This window comes from Antennarius striatus, chromosome 17 (genome assembly GCF_040054535.1).
Source record: "Antennarius striatus isolate MH-2024 chromosome 17, ASM4005453v1, whole genome shotgun sequence".
Lineage (NCBI taxonomy): Eukaryota > Metazoa > Chordata > Actinopteri > Lophiiformes > Antennariidae > Antennarius > Antennarius striatus.
In genome coordinates this window covers 14,347,908-14,369,990 of record NC_090792.1, presented here as the reverse complement: position 1 = coordinate 14,369,990, position 22,083 = coordinate 14,347,908, and the positions used below count along the sequence as shown (strand labels likewise).

Genomic DNA, 22,083 nt, shown 5'->3' with positions numbered 1-22,083 from the left:
GTCCAGCAACCTGGGTCTCCCTGCCCCCCACTCAGCCACAGTAACTGCTGATTCGTCCTGCTTCGAAATTTCATGTATTTTTCATCTGTTTCAACATTCCTTTCTTCTAAAATTAGCAAATTCATTTCATGGACGTCACACATAGTGTAAGGCTGTGGGGAACTAGTGAAAGGGAGAGGAAGTAAATCAAGTGAAATCAGTAGCAATAATCTATACGACAGAAACAACGGTTGGGTAGATATTCATCATATTTTCTATTATCTTGTATTCATTAGGCATAGAGCGCGGAGTATTGGGCAAACTACAGGGATAATAATGTGAATTTTAAATCTAAATATGATTTTATTTATTCAACACATCTTTACAAGTAAAACTTTGAAAATAAGGCAATTATGTAAAAATATATTAAAAATTGATGAACAAAAACAAATCCTTAAAGAAGTTCTCATGTTTCTGAAGGTCTAACAGATGCGCACCTGTACCTTTTAGGACAGACTGGACTGTGTGCTTTAGGAAGGACTTTTGATAACTGGTTTCATATTGCCTTTGTTCCTCATTATATAATGACTGAAAAAGCTACATTCATTTATAACAATGGCACTATTAGGTATTCTGGACACATTATGGAAAAAATTTTAAGTTGGTTATTGGAATGAATGTCTTTTCAGTAGTTTATTTAACTAAGAGTGACAGATGCCAGTTTGTTGTTTTTATATAGTAACATTATATATTGAACAAAAATGCAGAAGCAACAGTTTTGTCTTTTTCTTATTTGTCGTGAGCTGAACTGAAAAACATTTTATATATTCTCAAAAGACCAGTTCTCTCAATTACTGTTCACGAATATGTCTATATCTGTTAGTGAGCGCTTCCATTTTGCCAAGACAATCCATTCTACCTCACAGTTGTGGCGTATCAAAGACCCTGATTAGACAATATGATGTGTAAAGTTGCTAGATATTGGCAGGAACTGGAACTCGATATGGTAATGACCTAGAACATCCCCACACATGCTCAGTGGGTGACGTCTCTTGCTGGTCATGCAAGAACTCGGATGTTTTCAGAAACATTCTTCCAGGAATTGTGTCCAGATCCTTCTAACATGGGGCCGTCCATTATCACGTTCCAACATGAGGTGATGGACTTGGATGACGTGCCAGGCATCATCGAATGTGAGCATTTGTCCACTTAAGTCGACTGCAGTCAGGTCAAGACCCCGATGAGAATGACGAACATACAGATGAGCTTCCATGAGACGGTTTCAGAAATGTTTTGGTTAAACCTTGCAACATATGTGTGTTGTGTCATAAAACTTTTTCCCCAGATCCTCATAAGCCATACAGACAATTCAGAGATTCGTTCTTGCTAAAGCTAATCTGCATGAGGATCCCTGGATGTCAAAATCTGTTTAATTTGTGGCTTCTGCTTTAAAGAAGTTTCTCTGACCTGTCATCAACTTCCTTCTGATTTGATTACTTACTTATTAAAATCCCACAACACTCTGATCCCAAGACACCACAAACCTTATCCTACATTCAAAGCAGCATCTATCTTAATTCAACTTTCAGTCAGATGATAACAGAAGCTCTCAGCTCAGTCTGCATTCTTTATATTCATGTTTTATTAATAAGCAACTCATTGTCCACAGGAGTGAGCTGTTTGCATAAATGGAGAAGTGTACCAAATAAAACCAAGTGGATGCTGGGAGTGTGTGCAAAAATATTCCACTAGCCTGAATCTAAATATTTGATTGGCCAGTACCACTATTTTTGGCAGAGATGGTGTTTCTATGTATGTACACTACATGGCGATAGGCGTTTCAGTTGCATGTCGAGTATATCATCATTCTCCAAGGGACACGCTCCTCTATCCCTTCATCCAAGCCCACAACTCCCATGTGTATCAAACATATGAGTTTAGTGCAGCAAGTGGTAAAGCACTAATGGAAAAGAGGGGAATGGAGACATGGAGCAAGAGCATCGAAGCACTTATGTGGTAGTGTAGGTCATCCCCAAAGCATTACAACAAGGAAAGTCATGACTGTTGACATGGATGAATGAATTACTTCCATGATAAAGTTGGTATGGATAAGCAATTCCTGGAAATTGTACATACTCTCTAGTGAACAAATGGCTTCAACAAGGACATTCAGACATAAAGCCTGGATCTAAATTTAGGTAAGTGTAGTAGCTTTGAGCATCCTGATGATTGCAACTTCTATTTGACTTGTGGATGAAGGTCACTTGGTTTCACCCTTTTCAGCAAAATAAAACAATAAAGCAACAATAAGAAACTTGGACTTTTGCTCCAATGACACATTTTATCAATGACGTATTTTTTAATCAATGGGCCAACGGAACAGTGGACCTTCTCAGGTTTCAAAGATGACCGGCAATTACTGTTTTCAGCAGTTTTGTGGTTTATCCCATAGAAACTTCATTCCAAGAGTGATGTCCAGGAAAAGTCCTGATAAGATTACACACTTACATCATGCATATTCATCTGTGTTAGCTAAATTACTCATCTAAATTAAGATTTACCACGACCGGCCTGCTTTTTAGTCATGTGATTCATGAATCAGTCCTCAACCGTTAACACTATAAATGCCTGATTGCTAGTTCTGTTCACCAATGACCTTGGACCTTTCTCATTTTTCCGTGATATTCAGGTCTCTTAGGCTTTACAACATGGAATATTCCATCTATTTCTGGACAGAAGATTACACTCTGGACATTCCAGGAGATTTTTCACCATAAATACAACCTGCTTCTTTTCCAATTTCATCTCAGGCTGTACTGGTCTCCTCCTGCTTCAAGATAAAGAAACACATACACACGCACGCACGCACGCACGCACACACACACACATACACACAGTCAGACTTTCCTCTTATCCTTTTTGTTGATTCATTCTTCATCTGTGATTATTAAATTTCCAACACACTGTGTAACATACAAGTCGGGTCCAGAAAGCATGAGGCGCTCGTCAGACTCCTAAAATTACTTAGAACTCTTCAGCTATCCATGAACAAACACATGCCTTAATTGCTTTAATGGACTGTGGATGAGAGAGCATTTAATTTCTCCACAGGATCCGCCTCCTGAGGTGGTTTGAATCTGTTGATCTGCTTTATACATACTGTATTCTCCTGCGATATGTGTGAATGAGCATGACAAGCACGCTGACAAAATTGTGCGAACTTTCATCCCCAATCCATAATGGGAGAACACGCCTTTAGCACAAATGCTAATTTGACAGATTTAAAGGAAGAGAGGAAAGCCGTTAAAATAAAAGTTATTAAGGGCAAGGATTGCAGATTATTTAAGATAACGAGGACGTTGTTTGTTCAGTCCTTTTAACAGCTCTTACAGTGAACTCGTCTATGCACAGGGGAGGAAATTAGTCTATTTTACCAGTAAAATAAAAAGCAGTAGTAATTGAGATAACTGAGTATGATTGAAACCGGAAAGTAACTTCCCTCGATGTACCAATTCAGGCAAAACTGACCTGAATATTTCAGTGATCTCTGCACTTTACACTTCTCTACATAGCAAACTCCCAGTCCCAAGAACTTCTCATCACTGAATAGTTTTTGCACTTGCTGTACTCAAAAGGCTCTGATTTATTAATCCCAGCTGTTACTAGATCTGCGCCATCCTACTTGGATGATCACAGTCATTGTGAAACAGAAAGGACTGTAATTGCCTCCAGTGGGACGTCGTGAGCAGTAAGTGCTCGACGATATGACTTTGGAACAAACCAGCCAAACCTAAATAAATGTCTTTGGATAGAAGTAGAGCCAATCAGAGAGAATGTGTTGGTTTTATGCACTTAGAGATAATATGAGGTCATTCTCAGACCAAATCAATACTTGTGTCCTTCTGGGGAACAAACTTAATGGTGTACTCTGGGAAAATGAGCTGTATTGGAGAAAATAGGCACAAAGGCGGAGTCCTACTGTGCAAAGACTGGCCTTTCTTTTTCAAATCACACAAAAGAATCAATGGAAACAACGCGTCGATTTTTCTCACCCCTCACAACCACCTCTGATCTATTCACTACAGCATTCTTCAGATAGGTGTTATTGAGGGCTGCACATCACATGTCACCTTTGGTTATTGTGGACTTTTTTTAATCACACTTCAGCCATGACGCTCGATCAATGTGGAACACAAAAAGGAGAAAGGAAAATCCACTACAATATTCTGTCTCTCCCAGCTTCTTGAAAAATGTATGATTTCTTAATATTTACAACTATTTTCATGAAAACAAGCCTGACCGACACACTCCATGATTGTTTGTGAATTTCAGACCAATTTCACTGAAGAACCGAGGAAATACTTTCCGACATAAACCGTCAAAATTTAACAGGTATGTTTACAGGCAGAGATTTTGACTTGTCGTTGCAGGAAAAGAAGTACCGGTGTTGCTGATAATAACAGCGGCTCGGCTCTGTTCGAGTGTGACAGGATGTTGGTGAACAACGCCAGCGCCCTGAATATAACACGGCTAAATGGAATTCATCCGTAATTAATCTCATTACTCACACCTGGAATGTGTCAGAATATATTCCTGAATTTAAAAAAAAAAAAAAGGCCCATCATGTCCAAACAGAGCCTCTGCCAGCCAACTGTGGCACATCAGCACCAGCCACACACAGATATAATTGCACACAGATGTTAGTTGTTTTTCCGATGAGCTCACCGGTCTATCATCGCCTCAGCGCTCCATCACCACCCTGCTGCCACAGGTGCGCGCCACTGTGGAGATTAAATCGTCAAATGAAACATGCAGTGGGAAAACATCGACTGTGTGATGATCACAACAAGATCACTGAGCGAAAAACAAAAACATTAAGTTTTTGTAACCTTACAGCCAAATCAGAGATATATACATCAAGCCCATCAAATAGTAAGAAAATCTATCCATCTTCTGTGTCCATGATCTCTCTCTCTGTTCACTTTTTCACTCTTCCTTGTCAAACTGCACTACACAGTCAGTGTCATCCGTAATCTGCATGCCATTCAGGACCCCACGGATTAGCGACTAAAAGTAAATGGGATTGTAGTGTCATATGTAAAAGTGTAGCATCTCCTCTCAAGCAACCTTCACATATCCAGAACTCCAGGTTTGGTCTGAGATGTACTTCGGGTCTTACCTAGTAATAAATCAGGAAGGAGACTGACTGAGGTTTTGGGGAGGCTTGTTAATCCACAAAGAAGTGGCGAGACCTGGTTCCTCGTGGTCAGATTTACGGCTTTGCATTCATCGATTTTCCTCGTCTTGGCAGCCCAGCAGCATTTTTTAAATAAATCTTAAAAGTCAGTGAACAAGTGTAGCCTAAGTGATTCTCACTCGACACCCCGGTCACCCTGTCAGCTCAATAAAATTGTGTGGTGCAAGAGAAAGTTTTATTATCCTCTTTTTGATACGATGACCTTCGTTTTTAGCTTCTCAGATGTGAACCTTGCATCAGTGTGATGGATAATAGAAACAGGGAATAAGAGCATGAAAAAAACATTTCTATAAAACATAAGAAGTGGATGAAATAATGCATGTTCACATCTGGAGTGGCTGCTCACTGATACAAGTGGGCTGCTAATTAGCATGTAGCGTGACGAGTTCAAATCTGAGTCGGGACCAAACTCTGCAGCTATAAAATATTAAAATCTTCCACCAACAAAGTGATTTCTTATTCCTGCCAGATGAGAACCTTGAGGAGATGCCGGGTGATCAGACGGATGAGGATGTGAGTGGATGAGAGACGAAAAAGAGGAGCACGTATCTCTATTTTCATACTGTCTGGTTCTCCATTGAGTGTTTGACGTCTGCCACTCCCTGAGCTGCAAACACTTCATTCCTACAGGAATAAAGGAAGAATCCTGAAAATGAAATAATCCGTAATGACTGCTGGCAGCGTCTAGACACAACGCAGACAGACGGGATGAGGAATAATGACATGAACAGACTGCACAGCTATTTTCCCTCCAACACAAGGAATTAAGATGTTCTGAAGAACCTTCAGTCTTCAGCTGTTAGCCTTGAATGTTACAGTTATTGTAGTGAATACCTAAAGGCTAAGATTATACTTCTGAAATGATATACATGTTTTATTAATTATTGCCTCACTTACAGCTTTGGATTTAATTATTTAACTGAGCTGTAACCAAAATCTGAACCTAAATTACCATGTATTTTAATCCTACCCTGGATCACCTTTTCTCTTTTGTTGTTCAGACAGAAACTACAGTAGTTGTTCATAAAAGTGTTTTTCATTGGGGTTTAGCTGGTTTAATCCAGAACTGTGACTAAAATTTAGTGTAAATGATGCACAGGACCAATATCCAGTGTTCTAACATACGGCCACTGATTTGATTCATAAATTACGGAAATTCTCATTTATAATAAATTTATGAAGGTGGCTTCATTTTTAAAACTTCTGTCTACAACTCAAGGTACAGGTTGATAAATCATAAAAAATGCTGCTCTGGATGTCAGGTCACCTTGCAGAGAAACATCATTAGCATATTCAACCCTGATTTATGAACAACCTGCATCTTCATTTTGAAATACTTATGAAAATCTTCAGGAAAATGTTTCTTCACAAACACCTGGGGGAATATTATTATTCACAAGAGCAGTTATTTGAACTATGCATATATGATAAATAGAATGTGTGTTATTGTGCAGGATATTTAAATGCAAACACAACAGAAAGAGAGGCACATTTCGTCTTTTATGATTTGACTGTTTTTATGATGGGTCCTTGAGGAAGCTTCTCTTACTGGGCCAAGAAACATCTCATCAGTCACGTGGGTGACCAGTAAGCGAACTTTATTTGTGATGCAATGGAGTCTGCTCACTTCTTTGATGCTACTTCACAACAGCACTACTATGGTGCGCTATCACAAAATGGACTGAAGACTACAGATGTGGCGTTCCCTAATTCACCATTTTCATACAAAATAGTGAATCTGTGTTAAGGTAACACTTTTCTCCATACTGACTCAAGCTGTGGAATCCAGCTGACAGCCGATTCAACTCAGCCAATGCTTGTCACCTCAGATGATGGTGAAAACGAGGAGATGATTCTGTTCTCTTGCATCAAGTTTCCTCATTTCCTCTTGCCTCATATTTTCAGTTGAGGGGACTGGAAGGGAAAGATGGATGCATCTGTGGAATCTTTCACTGCATGAGTTTGACGCTGGGGATTCAGCTTGCCAAAACTGATTAGATTGTACAATAGTATACAATGCCTAAAAATATATTATGCCTAATAATATATACATATTAAAAATATAAATCTATCAAAGAACTGTATAGTTGTATATTATATGTGTACACGCTGTTAAAATACAGAATATAATCATAGAATGAGATTCATTATGTAAACAAGCCACAACTAAATTGGAGTCATTACCAAACTAGTGGTGTGGTTCCAACTTTTATTAATATATCACATTTCATAGGAAACATGTTGAGAGGAAGAATAAAGAGCGACGCTCTCTGTGTTTTTGTTGCTGGTGTCAGCCGCCCCCACAGCTCCATTACTGCCTGTTCATACAAAGATATTAGTAGGCAAAGAGACCGAAAACACTCATGCAAGACTGTTCAGAGTGATGTGCATGAGGGCCTCTTCATGCTTTGCACCTACTTTTAATATGCAAAGCAAGCTCAACCCCCCATCCACTTTAATCGCTGGAGTGCAATGCAGACCGCAAAACTAAAAAATAAATGAAAAGAAACCACTATCTATCAGATGACAATATCTCTTCCTCTGAGCCACTCCAGCTGAGTGATTTGTGGTGCAGCTCTGTCATCCTTGTGCGTCTACGTCTTCAGGCCACCACATTTTTAAATAATTAGCTGCTGATGTTCACGACAAACTGTTGTCAGCTTCTCAGAGAACCTCTTACTTCAGATGTTGACTTGATGGTTTTTTTCGACACATTTTTATTATTCTATTTCTGGAACATTCATACCAGCCAATATTTGGAGATAATGTCAATGCAGTTCTCACATCCCATCTGTCAGTTATAATGGACATATTCTAACAACATCAAAAGCTGGCTTTTGCGCCAAGTGACGCTTCATTTAAAGATACAAGGTATAGCTATATAAACGAGCAGTGTGCAATAAAGCTGATATTGTTATCCGCTCTGCAGAAAATTTTTATCATCTCATGTGTATACACCCCCTTTATTAAGCATTGAGAAAGAGCAGAGCTGCTGTTTGAAGGTTCCAATATATTTAACTCTATTAGTGTGAACACAATGTTGACAGAGAGCTAGAGGTACTACAGAAACGTGTTGTTCATTGTTGAATTAGGAATTATAACACAGAAGGAACTGTATTATATTAACAAAACAGCAGCAGTAACGCTCAATCCACCCCTCAAATTCACTTCTATTATTACTTTTCCAACCTTGGAAGGAGATCCATGCCCATCCCCAAACCTCCACTGAGCCTCCAGGTCACGACTCAGTCCTGGATCCGATGCCAGACTTTTTTTCTACTGCCTACTGTCTCTCTTAGCTCGCCTCTCTCTGACCTTGTCATTTCTGGTCTCAAATATTTTCCCTCCTGACACCCAGGAGGCAATAATAACTCCAGAAAGGCAGAGTTGCTCCTCATCTCATGTAGGCTGTAAAATAATTTGCTGAAGAAGAAATTCCTCAAATGACACAATCTGGATTTCATACAGCATTATATCGCCTTTTCGAGTCTTGCTCTCAAATGCCTTTTCAGCTTCTAATTGATTTTACACTCATCTTGCTGTAAATGATCCAGCCATGGTTGAAAGGAAACCTCACAAGGGACTTTACAGCGGACTCCTGCACCGTCCTATGCCATCCTTGAAATATGTGTGATTGCAATGGTGCATTTATTGAAAATAACTCTGTGTAACAGTCTCTCCTACATCTTCCTCAGCATCGTAATGAATTTGTATTTTCATAGTTCTGCAGGTTCCTCCGTTTTAATAACCTGTCTGATTAATTCTGCATTCCAGAGCTAAAGCAATCTGAATCGCCCAACATAATATGATAAATTTACATTTATAGCACTTACCAGATGCTTGTATCCACAGCATCTTAAACTGTGGTGCTCTGTCTTCCCACGAGATAACACTGCTGGGAGACATGACTGTAACATAGTGGAGGTTATACAGAAATGATAAAGGGAATTTCAGTCATGCTTGTTGTATAGTGTGCATTATAATAAGCAAGACTGCTAAATGTTGACATAGTGAGCAGAATTATGTGCTTATTTGGAAATGGTTTAGTGATAATCTCATGATTTTTTTATGAATCACGAAAAAAGAAACAAACTCCAAATTGTATTTTAACATTTCTGATCAACCAAACAGGCTCTGTGCTCTTTCCTGTATGGTATATGTCAACACTGCTAATGCTACAGACCTCTCTGAAACCACCACTCAATCACATATAAATTAAGCATAGCAACTTTTAAATTTCTCAGTCTCCATGTCTCTACTGTTTATTTTTCTGTTTTCTCCTCCATATATTATGCACTATACCATTATTTTCCCCCTGTTCTATTCCCCATTTGTGTAATAGCCTCCATGCCCCTGTCACAAATAGTCTCATAAAGAAATATGATTAATTATCTTCTCTGTTAAAACTGAACAAGTAGTGGAAAAGCTGACTCCTTCCACTATACTAATTATAACCAAGCAAAAAAACAAAAAAAAACATTCAAAATGGAGAGTACTCAAAGAAAAGAAAGCAAGTATTCCTAACATGCATCGCTGACCTTAATATCTGAATTCACAGTAAGGTTAAGAAAGTTGTCAAGCGTTAAGCAGGTGTTTCTATCACACTGTATGTAACATGTCCTACAACCTATTGGCTGACACACACCACATGTATGGAGATTTGTCAGATGAGTCCCAGTTACTATCATCTGGGTTCACACGTTCATCACAGAGCCGACACACAGAAAGACAAACTCTCACATTCATATCTCTGGGCAAGTTAGTCATCAATTCACCGGCATTGCATGTTTTTACTGTGGGGGGGTAGCTGGAGCACCCAGAGGGAACCCAGTGGGAACGAGGAGAACATGCCAAGTCTCCACAGAAAGGCCCTAGGTCAGAATTCAAGCCCAACAGACAGTTATCATGATATACTGAGGTGTACCTTGGAATATAAACTTTAGATTATTGCATCCGTTCATTCTTCTTACTGTGTAACATCAAAAACTGCTCGCTAAAACTGTTACACAGTAAACCTACTGTATATAGTAGCACCTCGAGATAAGAGCTGCTCAACATTTGAGATATGAGCTGTCACTTCGAGACACCACTGTTGGGGTTGGCGAATGCATGCACCACACACACACACACACACACACACACACACACACACACACACACACACACACACACACACACACACACACACACACACACACACACACACACACACACACACTGTATATACACTTCTGTTTGGTATCCTCTCCTGAAACTGTGACAACTTGTTTGCTGATTTCCATGAACAGGTGGCGTTCATAAGCTGAGAAAGAAACTCAGATTAGGTTTATCCAATTTAGTTTGATTGATCTGATGGAGACAAACTCCCAAGAAATTGGGGCAAGGGAAAAATTTGCTGAGTCCAACGTATCCAGTATGTAAAGTGTTCTAGATGCAGGTCGGCATTGGCAATTTGTTTCTGTATCTATTTTCGCAGTTCTCAGAGAGGGTGTGTGGGGGTCTTATGAATTTGTCACGCAAATGCCATGTTGGCCTAGTTACAGACACAATAATGCTGTTCCAGTGGCTGATCGGCAGTGTTCCCTCACTCCAATGCCCTCTGCCTATGACTTCTAGATTGCATCTGTCCGTGAAAAGAAAGAAGAAGACATGTTTATGTTTACAGATAATGTGACAAAGCATATGCATTGAAAATGTTAACTCATCTGGTGACATGCTCTTTCACACACACAGAGCCGCACTTTGAGGCATCACGGTTATTGTCAGGGCCTGCTGTCCATAAATCACAGCTGTAAATAAATAGATTACTGTGTCTTTCACACTCTGAGGTGGATATATATCACAGGAAGCAATCAGGTGGGTGTTAAGATGCTGGGGGAGCCTTGCTTGTTTGTTTCTGTGCTTGTTTGCAAACTGAGATCACAAAGAGAAGCAGGACTCTCAGATAATCAGTTACATCATCCTCACAATCTTTGAGTCGTTATAAACAGTATCATCGCTTTTAGATGTGCTTGACTGTTTTTGTTTTACCCACTGGCAGGTAAAGAGGAATCCACCAACTCTCCGGAGACAATGCAATGCTTACAGAGTGGATCAAAAACCCAAATTAATATGTGATGTGCATCACATTTGTTGTATTGTACTGCATTTTGTAATGTGGAGAAGCTCAGTACTCATTATGGGCAGAAAAATGTTTGATATGATATAAAGCTAAAAGAAAGTGACACTTCTGTACATATATCTCAAGGGGCAGAACAGTGAAGTAGCAGCAGAGAAGTCATACATCCATGTGCTCTACTGGGAGGGTGTTTCGTTAAGACACTGGTGAAACACCATGGTAATTAGCTCCAACATATCACAGCCGAGAACTGATTCACAACTCTGTGCAAGCATCATCAATTATTCAACATTTTAAGAAAAACCTCAAGTTAGCATACCACTCCAGCACTCATGCATACCGGCGGGCATTCCAAATGATCTCCATAAGCAATACAACCGACTGTATGGTAAGTGTGCAATTCATCATCTGCGCATTAAAACTGTATGTATCTGAAAGGTCAGAGTCAGACTCCTTTTGTATTAAAAGTCATCAGAGCCGTGGCACAATGAGCAACGGCATGTGACAAAAATAGCTGCTATAAACCTGATGATGTCAAATAAAAGCATCAGCAAACAGATAGCAGCAGCAGATTAAGCAGTTTATCAAGGGGAATGGGTGTAATTTATGGTTTGATGAGGGCATTAGTAGGGAAATTTAAACAAGTCCATTTGAAGCCTAAATTATGAGCGCAAATGAGCAACAAGACTGAAATACAATAATAGAACTATTGCAGAAGAGATGGAGTCAGATCGCTCTTCAGCTTTTGGCTCATAGTCTTGGATCTCAAAGTAAAGGTGCTTCTATTGGGGGAAATCTACTTATTAGGTGATGAGGACACACTTAGCATGTTGAACAGGAAGGCAGTGAAAGAAAAAAGAAGTAGTAATACTGTCATCCTTCAGAGATGTCTCTGCAGAATGACCGAACTTTCGGGGTCGGCCAAGGCTAAAAGAGTCAAGCCCAATGGGAAAAGAGGCTTCGCTTTAAGTCACTAAGCTATTGATGCTTGAATGAGTGCACACTAACATACATAACTGAACTAGAAAATATAGAAAACAAATTGCTCTAAAGTTGTAGCAGAGACATAGTTGCTCACACCAAACAGAAATCACATTCCAAACTTTCATAGGTCATCAAATGAAATTGTACTCAGGGATGAAAACATTTTAATTGACATCTCCTAGAAAAACCGGAGAAGCTCTGCTGGAGACTAATAACATATATTTATATAGTTTTATTATTCTATGTCTAGCATTTTAATAATTTGAAAAATGCATAATTATTTCTGTAAATTACAGCAGTGATGCTTAACTGCATTCATTATTCATGTCTCCTTCCTCCTTAAATAGTGTATAATTAGTTGTTACTATTCAGCGCTTTTCCAGCTTTCACAAACCAAAGCAGCCTCCCACTGTTTATCGCTCATAATTTCCATCTGTGGTTGCTTTTGAAAAAAAAAGAAAAGAAAAGAAAAGAAAAAATGCTCATGAGCTATATTCAGATTTTGTTTCATTTTTAACAGGCTCACAAAGCTTTTCTTTTAGGTAACATTCGTCCAAATCAGTTTTATCCAGAAATGTCAATCAACAAGAGAAAAAGCCACACAAAAATTATCTCTAGATGAGTGGAGACTAGATTATTTATGTAGGGATATATAATTCATACCTGCTGGATATCAGAAAGGACAGTTATATAGGCAGCATCATGCAGTTAGGGGGTTTGGTCTATCAGGGAACGATGTTATTACTTCATACTTTGCTGTCACACTCCATTAAGGCTCCCTTTCACTCTCCACAGGATTTCTTTCAATATGTATTCACTCATTTCAGGTACAAAATAGCTGGGGGCAGTTTGTATTTACAGTGCAAACGTGTTACGGTGACACAGAGACACTGGGAGATGATATACAGTAAACATTATTGGCATTAATCATTTACAGGCAAACACTCCCCCAGCCTACTCATTTATTGTTTAAATAGCTGTCAGGCTTCTGTTTATGCACAGTTATAGATTGCGGTGATAATGATGGCTAATTTACCTCAATAAGACTGTTTTTAACTAGGTGAATTAGTCCTTGATTTGAGATATAGACAAAAATTAGTGGGAGGTGAAGTCCATCAGGATCAGCCAATCAGAGGTAATGTAGGCGAATGGTTTATGGCGAAGGAAGACAAAGTAGGTATTTTAAAATGGGAATATTAATAATTAAAAATCCCAATGTTTCTTATGTATTGCAATATGAAAAGAAACAACAAAAAAGTTGTTGAAGTGATATGCTGTCCAGCTCTCTGTATGAATACATTTCAGTCAGTTGCTTAAAAACATTGTCCAATTCACTGTTATTATTACATTATTATTATTATTTTCCACTCTTATCTGTCATCACACACACACACACACACACGTGTACAGGAACATGCGCATACAAGGGGCTTGTAAGCATGCAAGGATATTGTGAACAGAGCCATGTCATGTTGCACACAATGAATATCTTGTAAGACAAAGGTGTCCTGCTCAAGGGCACGTCAGCAGTGCTCAGGAGATGTACTGGTACTTTCCGGTCCCTAGCCTGAGACCCAGTGGACTGAGCTACTGCTGCACAAAAAGGGTAGAAGAAGAAGCCTTCACATGATAAAAATTTTCCTGTTGGTTTTATTGATCTTAAAAACTTAAGGCTGTCATGAACCCAACAAAATTCAATGCCAATGTAGAGAACATTACCATAAAGACACAGCCTTGTTCCTGTATTACAGTATGTTTTTTCACATTTCTGAGTTTCAATGTTTCTCATGTGATGAGAAATAATATCCCTGCATTTTTATTCTGAAGAGAACAAGCAAATACAGCATATATAAAAACGATGTAACATTTGTAACATCGTCTAAACTCCCCATTCCAATGACCTTCAATTATTTTTACGACTCTCTTTGGCGCCGGCTTCAACAGGTATTGCAGCCAAAAATAGAGACCTGTAATTTACTGGTAGTGAGCCAATTGTTCCCATCGAGAATATAAATATTGCTCACTTTAAAGACAGTGAATCTGCTCAACCAACTGCAGCACTGACTCTCTCCACTATCAGCTATATCAACATAAAAGGACAGAATTCTGTTCTCTTAGCATGAGATACATCCATCACATGGGGTGAATTATGGAGTGGGCCTGCTGCGGAGAGACTGACCTTTCCTTCAACCCAGCAGTGGAAAACATCTTTAAATAATCAAGCGTCTTCATTACTTAAATAGTGTAACGTTTCAAAATGAGTTCTTCCTCAACAGGGCCGACATCTTAATGTTGCTCTGGGTATTTCAAATGCTTCATTAGGCCGTATGAAGTCATGCATTTTCAGCATTATTTGACCAAATTTGGTCTGATTTATCGCAACAGTAGCCGGTTAAAAAAAAAAAGAAGAGTGGTACCAAAACAAAACAAGTCTAAAATCCATAGCTACTGAAAACAGACTGAACAAAGAAATTCAAAGCATTGATTTTTCTTTTACATGGATCTCATCCTGACTGGTTGAAAGTGTTATTTTCTCAACCTGTTCTCAGCACTGCAGGGCCATAAAAGTGAGAGGAAGCTAAAAATCGTTTGTTGGAAGTTTTGGTATCTTTTATATAAAATCAGATGCTGAAAAAGCAGATAAAAGACCAGAGGGGAAATGAGGATCAAAAGATGAAAAGTCTCGGTGCACCATTATTACACCCCTCAAATAAGCCTCAACTATAGAGACCAAGAGCTCTATCATTTCAAAAGAGACAGTCTTGGCGTGTCGCATGCACAGGGAGATAATACGGTTATCTAATTGATTTTTTTTTATAAAATTGAGAACACTGATGGCCCTGATGCACTGTACGCCCTGTGGTATCTTCTTTTTTGAAAAGTGTGTTTAATAGGAAAGTAATCTAATCTGTGAACTATTCAACTCTCATTTCTAGATTCATGTCAGGGAGCCACATTGGCTGCAACCCTCACTAAATCCTTCTCTTTTGTCCCTTGTATCTGTAAATTAGATCTTGACTCTAAAATAAAAGATGCTTTTGCAAGCAACTACGTAAATTAGAAATAAAGGGTCGCTGTAACCACTATGAGATTAAAAACACATTCTATTGCTGAAATCATCCACTAGGAATGTATTGATCTTTCTACCACTTCTTGTATTATCTGGCAACAAAGTCAAACCAAAGTCTGTTTGCTAATCCTTTCAGGTTCTGCTCCTGCTCCCGATCCCGATCCTGCTCCGGGTCCTGCTGGTAGATTAGAACGTCTCTTTTCCAGTTGTGGCCCTCAGCCACTCCCCCCATCTCCTTCCTTTCACTCCCATCTGTCCTTGCTAAGATGAGCAGAGATGGACACCCTGTCAAGATGAATGACTCAGAGCCACAGCTTCACTAGATAAGTAATTGAGTAATGAGAAATGCTGACAGCCTGTCATGACATGAGAATATGGAAACAAAACTATTGTCTCATCCAGCAGTTACCTGTCCAGTCGGACCAGGCAGTTAACTATGAGTAAACCACTAAATTGCTTATGTTTGTTAAAGCAGATTAACTCATTCATATTCAAAGAAAAAGTAGAAAATAAATATTTTGAGTCATCCATCCATTTATCCTCTGTCGCGGGTCACGGGGAGCTGGAGCAAATCTTTTCGATGAAGAAAGTCTGTCCACAAAACATCAAACCTGAACTCAACATCAGCCAGCATCTACTCATCATCTTCATCATCCAGCAGCAGCTTAGCAGGAAGAGCAGGAAGATAGAGTGTTTTATTCACTTGAAAAAATCAACACAACCAACAAAAACTGGCAATAATGGAAAAGTGTTAGAGGAGGACTTTCCACACGAGCAATCAAAGGATGTCAGGAAAGTGCTCGTAATTAAAAATAAACAAGCCTTGACTTCAGGTGAGTTTTTTAAAATCCTCAGAAACGAAATAACAAAAAATTTTGAGTAGCGCCAGTGCAGTGCTGCTTCCACTCTCGATGATGTAGTTATGAGACTGAAGCTTTTTTAGGTAAACTCTAACAAAGTATAGCGAGACCACGATCTACAGGCTGCCTCTCAAGCTATACTGATATGCATGCATGCATTGACCCTGGAGGGTTGCAGATTGTGCATTCCTTAATACATGTGGTGATTTGATGATGAGTACAATAAAAGGATGCAGTGACAACTGAGAAATGCTGATTTGCACAGCTTGCATAAATTAAAAAAAGGATATAGTTGTTCTGTAAAAACAGATTTTTATTACACAATAAACGTAACTACTAATATCCCTATTTCTCTATACAAAATACAAAAAATCCCCAAATCGCCTCATTGCTCCCTGTTTAGCATTCAAAATTGTCACTGCGGTTGTCACCTATTAATCCATGTTTCGCAACCCTTTAAGGATGCCACCACTTTCAACGTAATGAAGCCCTTTTTCATTTCGACCCAGTGAGGCATCACTGCCAAATGTAAATCATTAACCAAACACAAAGCACTCCCATTGTCTCATAGAGCGCTGTTTAGCATGTTTCTGTCATATTGGACAAAGACGTTTCAACAAAAAGAAGAGTGACACATGCATTTGAACAATGTGCAATTATGTTAACACTCTTAGCTCATATTCTCTATAATTATGCACACACGCTGTGTGTTTTATTCTGGCGGATAGGCTCTTCCTGGATGCCAATCTTTGCTTCTCATGTGTTCTCCTGACGGCAGCCATAACAACCATTCTCTTGTCCTCCACCATCTGCTATAGGGAGGGAAATCTGTAACCAGTTCCTTAAAGAAAAGCATCCACTCTCTCACGAAAAGAACAGTTATAGTGGCATCTGTCATCTTTTAGAGACTAAGTTATTGCAAGGGTGCATTAAGAGCTGCACTGAGATGAATGGGTTAAAAAAAATCGTCCCCCGTCTAGTCAGGCTTCAAAACTCCAGGGAGCTCAGCCAGACTTCATTCACAGTCGACATTACAGAGTGATTCAAGACACTGGAAGGGACTGCACAGTAACATTAAACATCAGCTATCGGCATTCTGTTATGTTGTATGGACGCTGGCACAAAAACAGGAACTGGAAAAGGAAGAAGAAAGTATGAGGTCATTGGGACTGAAGGTCTTATTTTATCTTAAGCATATAAAATTTAATGGGGCCTCCAGCAGAGCATGTCAGGTGTGTGACCAAGAATGTTTTAGTAAGATTTCTTTCACTTGCTCTCTAAGTGATTTTGCTGTGGCTTAATTCATTTTAGATATTTTTCTGACTTTCAGCAGGATTACTTAAAAAGTACCAGAATAATTTTCATAAAACTTGGTGGAACATTTAGAACCTAATACATTTTGAATTGATAAAGGGGGATATCTATTCTATTCTTTTTTTTTTTTTTGCACTTCCTTTAAAATTGCCAGATGGATCTCTTTTCACCAATTTAATCAACTGTAGTAAAAGTACTTGATGGATTTTCAATAAGCTTGTTAGGTTAGTAATCAGGATTTAGATTAGGTTTTGATTTCCTACTCCCCCCAAATGACTTCTTTGTCCCTGAAAACTTGCAACTAAATTAGCCATTACGCTAGAGCTGTCTATTGTTAACATTCAAAGTGGCCTAACTGCATCTTCTGATTGGATTGTCCCAGGTCACTTTTTTGCTGTCATTACAAGAAAATTGACTTGAAACGCTGTTATTAGTTATACCGAGTAATTCAGTTCCTTTATTGGTGTGACAGTAACTTCTTACTTTTCTACTGGACTTATTGTTTGGTGGCGAGGCTCCGAAATGCCACCATTCTAGTCACGCACGGGGCTTATACTGAGTCAAGGACACCTTTATTTATTCATTTATTTATTATTAACTCTGAGCAGTGAAGGTTTTGCAATGTTACATCCTGGGGAACCAGACTTTTACCTTTCTAATTTTAGTCCTATAAACTCTGATGTTAAGTATAGGGCTGTAATATAATTCAGTCACTTAATCCTTATGTCATTTATTTGATGGCAAATTCAGTTTTATGTTATGGGATGGTATAGAAGTAAAACAACATGAGACAGGGTCCTGAAATTGATTGTATAAGAACTTGTTGTGTTAAATGACATACAAAATATCACACAGGTGGTTTCAAGAGAAATGATCATCATTTAAGCATTTTGTGCATCATTTTATGTTCTCATTGTCATGTGAACTACATTTGCTGTAGGTCCAGTCTAGAATATATTCAAGCACAGTTTGTTCAAATAAATATAAGAGTACTACTGTAGCTGAGAGGATTCAAACTCTGTGGTATGGTCAAACATTCTCAGTTGTGAATAATTGCCCACCAAAACTCCTTCAGGATTACAATCCTTCACCATGTGTCTGTCAGCTGCTGTAAACCTGGTGCCTGTGCACTACTAGAAAACACAAGAGCACACAAAGTCCTGGGAGTAACTGTCCCAAGTATAGGAAGAAAAGCACTGACTTAGATGTTATATTTGCTCCATCTCTCTTCCAATCAGGTCATCTTGAACAAAAACGCATTCTCTGATGTACTTCTTGCTCTGGTGCATTTCTATTTAGGAGTGCGTTTAAAAAGATCTGGGTGGATTTGGCATCGTCTGGCCCGCATTACAGCCACTGACAGCAAAGATAATGCTCTGAACCATTTTATAGCAGTTGCACAGAAAATAAAGAGGGCAAATAGACAAATACAACCAGACAATGAGAGGGAGGAGTGTGTGAGTGCGTGCGTGTGTGTGTGTGTGTGTGTGTGTGTGCGCATAATAACACATTTGCAGTGAATAGAAAAGTAATGGAAATATTCAAATGTGTGCAAGAATCGGAATGGTTTTAATTCAGTCATAATGGTGTCATTTTAACTGCCTGGATTTAAAATTAGCAACATGAGAAAATTTTTGGAGGATGCAGTTCTTACATTTGATATTCTTTTTAGATTTTCGTGACAGTCACCCCCCCCCCCCAAAAAAAAAAAAAGTACACAAAGGTCAAACATGGGCTTTGCTTAGTTATAACAAACGTAAGGTTGGATAAAAGTAAAGCATTAAAACTAATATTAACACAGAGTAAACTGAATAAGATGGCGATTTGAACGATTTTGCCGTTGTGGTTCACATTCCATTCATCTGCACAAACACTTTGAAAACGCACAGAAAAAAAATATCAAATGATCGAAGTGTCTCCTGAACTTGTTGACCGGCCACGCCCATAAAATCAAATAAATAAATTTTTTAAAAAATCACAAAAACAGATGTGACAGCAACAAACAACAACTACAATAAAAACAACAAAGACAAAAAAGTTGGCATGAGCCCAGTATGTTTTGTAGACGCGCCGTCTCACCTGCGCGGCCATGAATGACAGATCCATGGTGATGCTGCTCTCAAACCGACGCACTCAGAAAAAAAAAAAAGAAAAAAAGACGCGAACGTGTTAAGTGTCTCCTCTTAATCCCCAATGGAGCATTTGCCAGCTTCGTGGTTCGGCGTCCAGCGGCTCTGCAAGTTGTCGGACTTTACGTGAGGAGCATGTCGAATGTGAAGGACCGTCATGAACGAGGAGACCAGGAGGGACGTGGGAGCAGACGGACCGATGAAGAGATGTGGATGCGAGAGACGACATGGGAGTGGGAGTGAGGCTGAGGATGAGGAGGAGGAGGAGGAGGAGGAGGAGGAGGAAGAGAAGGAGGCGGTGCTGGACTGTCACATATACAGAAGGAGGTGCGAGGCTATCTCTCTTTAGCGTTCACTCCTTCTCCTTCCTTTTTTCCCCCCCTTCATTATATCTTTGTGCACTTTTTTTATTTTCTCATCATTCCTTCCCCAGCTGGTGTCTTCTGGTGGAGACGCACCAGCCCACGGGCATGAGGAGCTACACGTGTTGTATATACTGTACACTCCTCATCCTTTCACTTCCACACAGTCCCAGTGTTTACCTCTCATTTTTATTATCCCATATAATCCACGGGAAGGTTTTCCTTCAAACAAATAAACATCCGTTAGTTATCAACACCAAAATCACAAGCGCCATGCGTATCTCCAGCAATGCAATTATCGTCACAGTAATCCTCCTCCCCATGGATCTACACAGCCACTGGATGACGTCATCCTGTGTGATGGTGGCCCACTATTGAGGCAGGCCCACCTGGAGTTGTTCTGAGTATGTGGGAGATGTCCTGCCGTCTCATTCCGTCACTCAGCCACCACCATAGGAGCCCAGCATGGTCATTACTGGAGCTGTGGTGTCATTCTTCTCCATAAACTTCCAAATCAGTCAGGAGGGTGACCAGGTGTCCCACTTTATACAGAGCTGCACTGCATCTTTATGTATTATTCCACATCCAACCTACCTATTGTGATGATTTTCCACATCGCATCAAAATGAGCTCAGCTAAAAATGACATCTCAATATGTGTGATTCAGGCTAAGTGATGAAAAAGAAATGCAGCGCAGCCTGGTGTTAAGTGGGACAGCAGGCGGGTGTGTTGATCCTTATTCTGGGTCATTACACTTGTAAGCAAAGGTGCAGGTTCTCTGTCAGTTATCCTCCGGCCATGTAAAGCTGACACGGACGCCCTGAAATAGTGATCATTCAGCCGGGGGGGGGGGGGGGGTGTTGAATGCTTCGTTCCCCCCGGTCTTCTCGCCTCTAATCATTTGGGGTAGCCACCGTGTCGATGGAGGCATTGTGGCTGCTTCTCTAATTGTGTTTTCAGACTCTGGACAAATCAATAAAATTAGTCAAGCGTGACCAAACCCTTTATTTTGGGAATTATCATAAAACCTGATAGAAACACAATACATTTCAAGAGAGAGGAAAGGTCTTCTCAAGCTTGACAGTAGAATGGGTTTTGTTTTTGTTTTTTAAATCCCCTCAGAGTTCTTAGATACATTTAGTTCATATCATACAAGATGTTCTTGCCTGTGATTCCACACATTTCGTCTTTACTTTTCAGGTGTTTACATAAGTGTAGCATCATATGCAGATGTTATGTGTTACTAAATTCAATTTGTCAAAAAATAGAGACTAAAGGCCAAGATGTGCACACAAATATTTTTTCTCGAGCTCCCTCTCAAGTGTTCATTGAAAACTTGCGACCTAAAACTAATGACACATTCTTCATTAACTAGGCCTGTGGAATAAATGATGCTACTATTATTCATAGAAGAAGTCTTTTCAAAAAGCCAATTAACAAGCTCTACTTACAGTGTGAGGAGTGATTAATTCATTGGTGGCCTGGCCTTCGTTGTGAATACTAAAATTCATTCCTCGGTTGAGTAACACCAGTCTACATGTAGAGCAGAATCAAAGAGCTCCGTGATGCGTTGATGTTCAGACGGCAAGCACTTACATTCTGATGAGGTCAAGACATATTTCAATCGAATTATGACTGACCATAAACGTCTGGCCTTTCAGAATGGAACACACTTTGATCAACTATTTTGGCAATAATATCAGTGATTATGCTTGAAGTTTAGGGGCAATACTGATACATCACGGTTCATGCTAACACACTTAGCTTGAGGGGATTAAGTAGATCTCCCAGGTTGACCATGAAGACTTCATGCTCCAGGCTGCATTTTTTTGCTGGCATATCATTTTCTTTAGCTGCTTTTTTTTTTTTTTTACAAGTATGTTAATGAAATTGAATACCTGGTGGTGTGAACATGCTTACATCTAACAGCTCAGCATGATGTAGTCCGTAGGTTCACTGCCTTCCAACTGAGATCTAATTAAAACATCTCCCACCATTAACAATCACCCG

The 22,083-nt window shown here is 39.4% G+C and overlaps 1 protein-coding gene across 1 annotated transcript in view; it reads right to left on the bottom strand.

Annotated features, from left to right (window-relative positions):
- The window catches only part of LOC137611044 (uncharacterized protein C14orf132), a 25,483-nt gene extending 5,585 nt beyond the window's left edge, over nucleotides 1-19,898 (bottom strand). The window contains exon 1 of the mRNA XM_068339018.1: nucleotides 19,662-19,898. Coding sequence (XP_068195119.1) covers nucleotides 19,662-19,688 — 27 coding nt within the window. The 5' untranslated portion in view covers nucleotides 19,689-19,898. The remainder of the gene's footprint in view (nucleotides 1-19,661) is intronic.
- Between the last annotated feature and the right edge of the window lie 2,185 nt (nucleotides 19,899-22,083).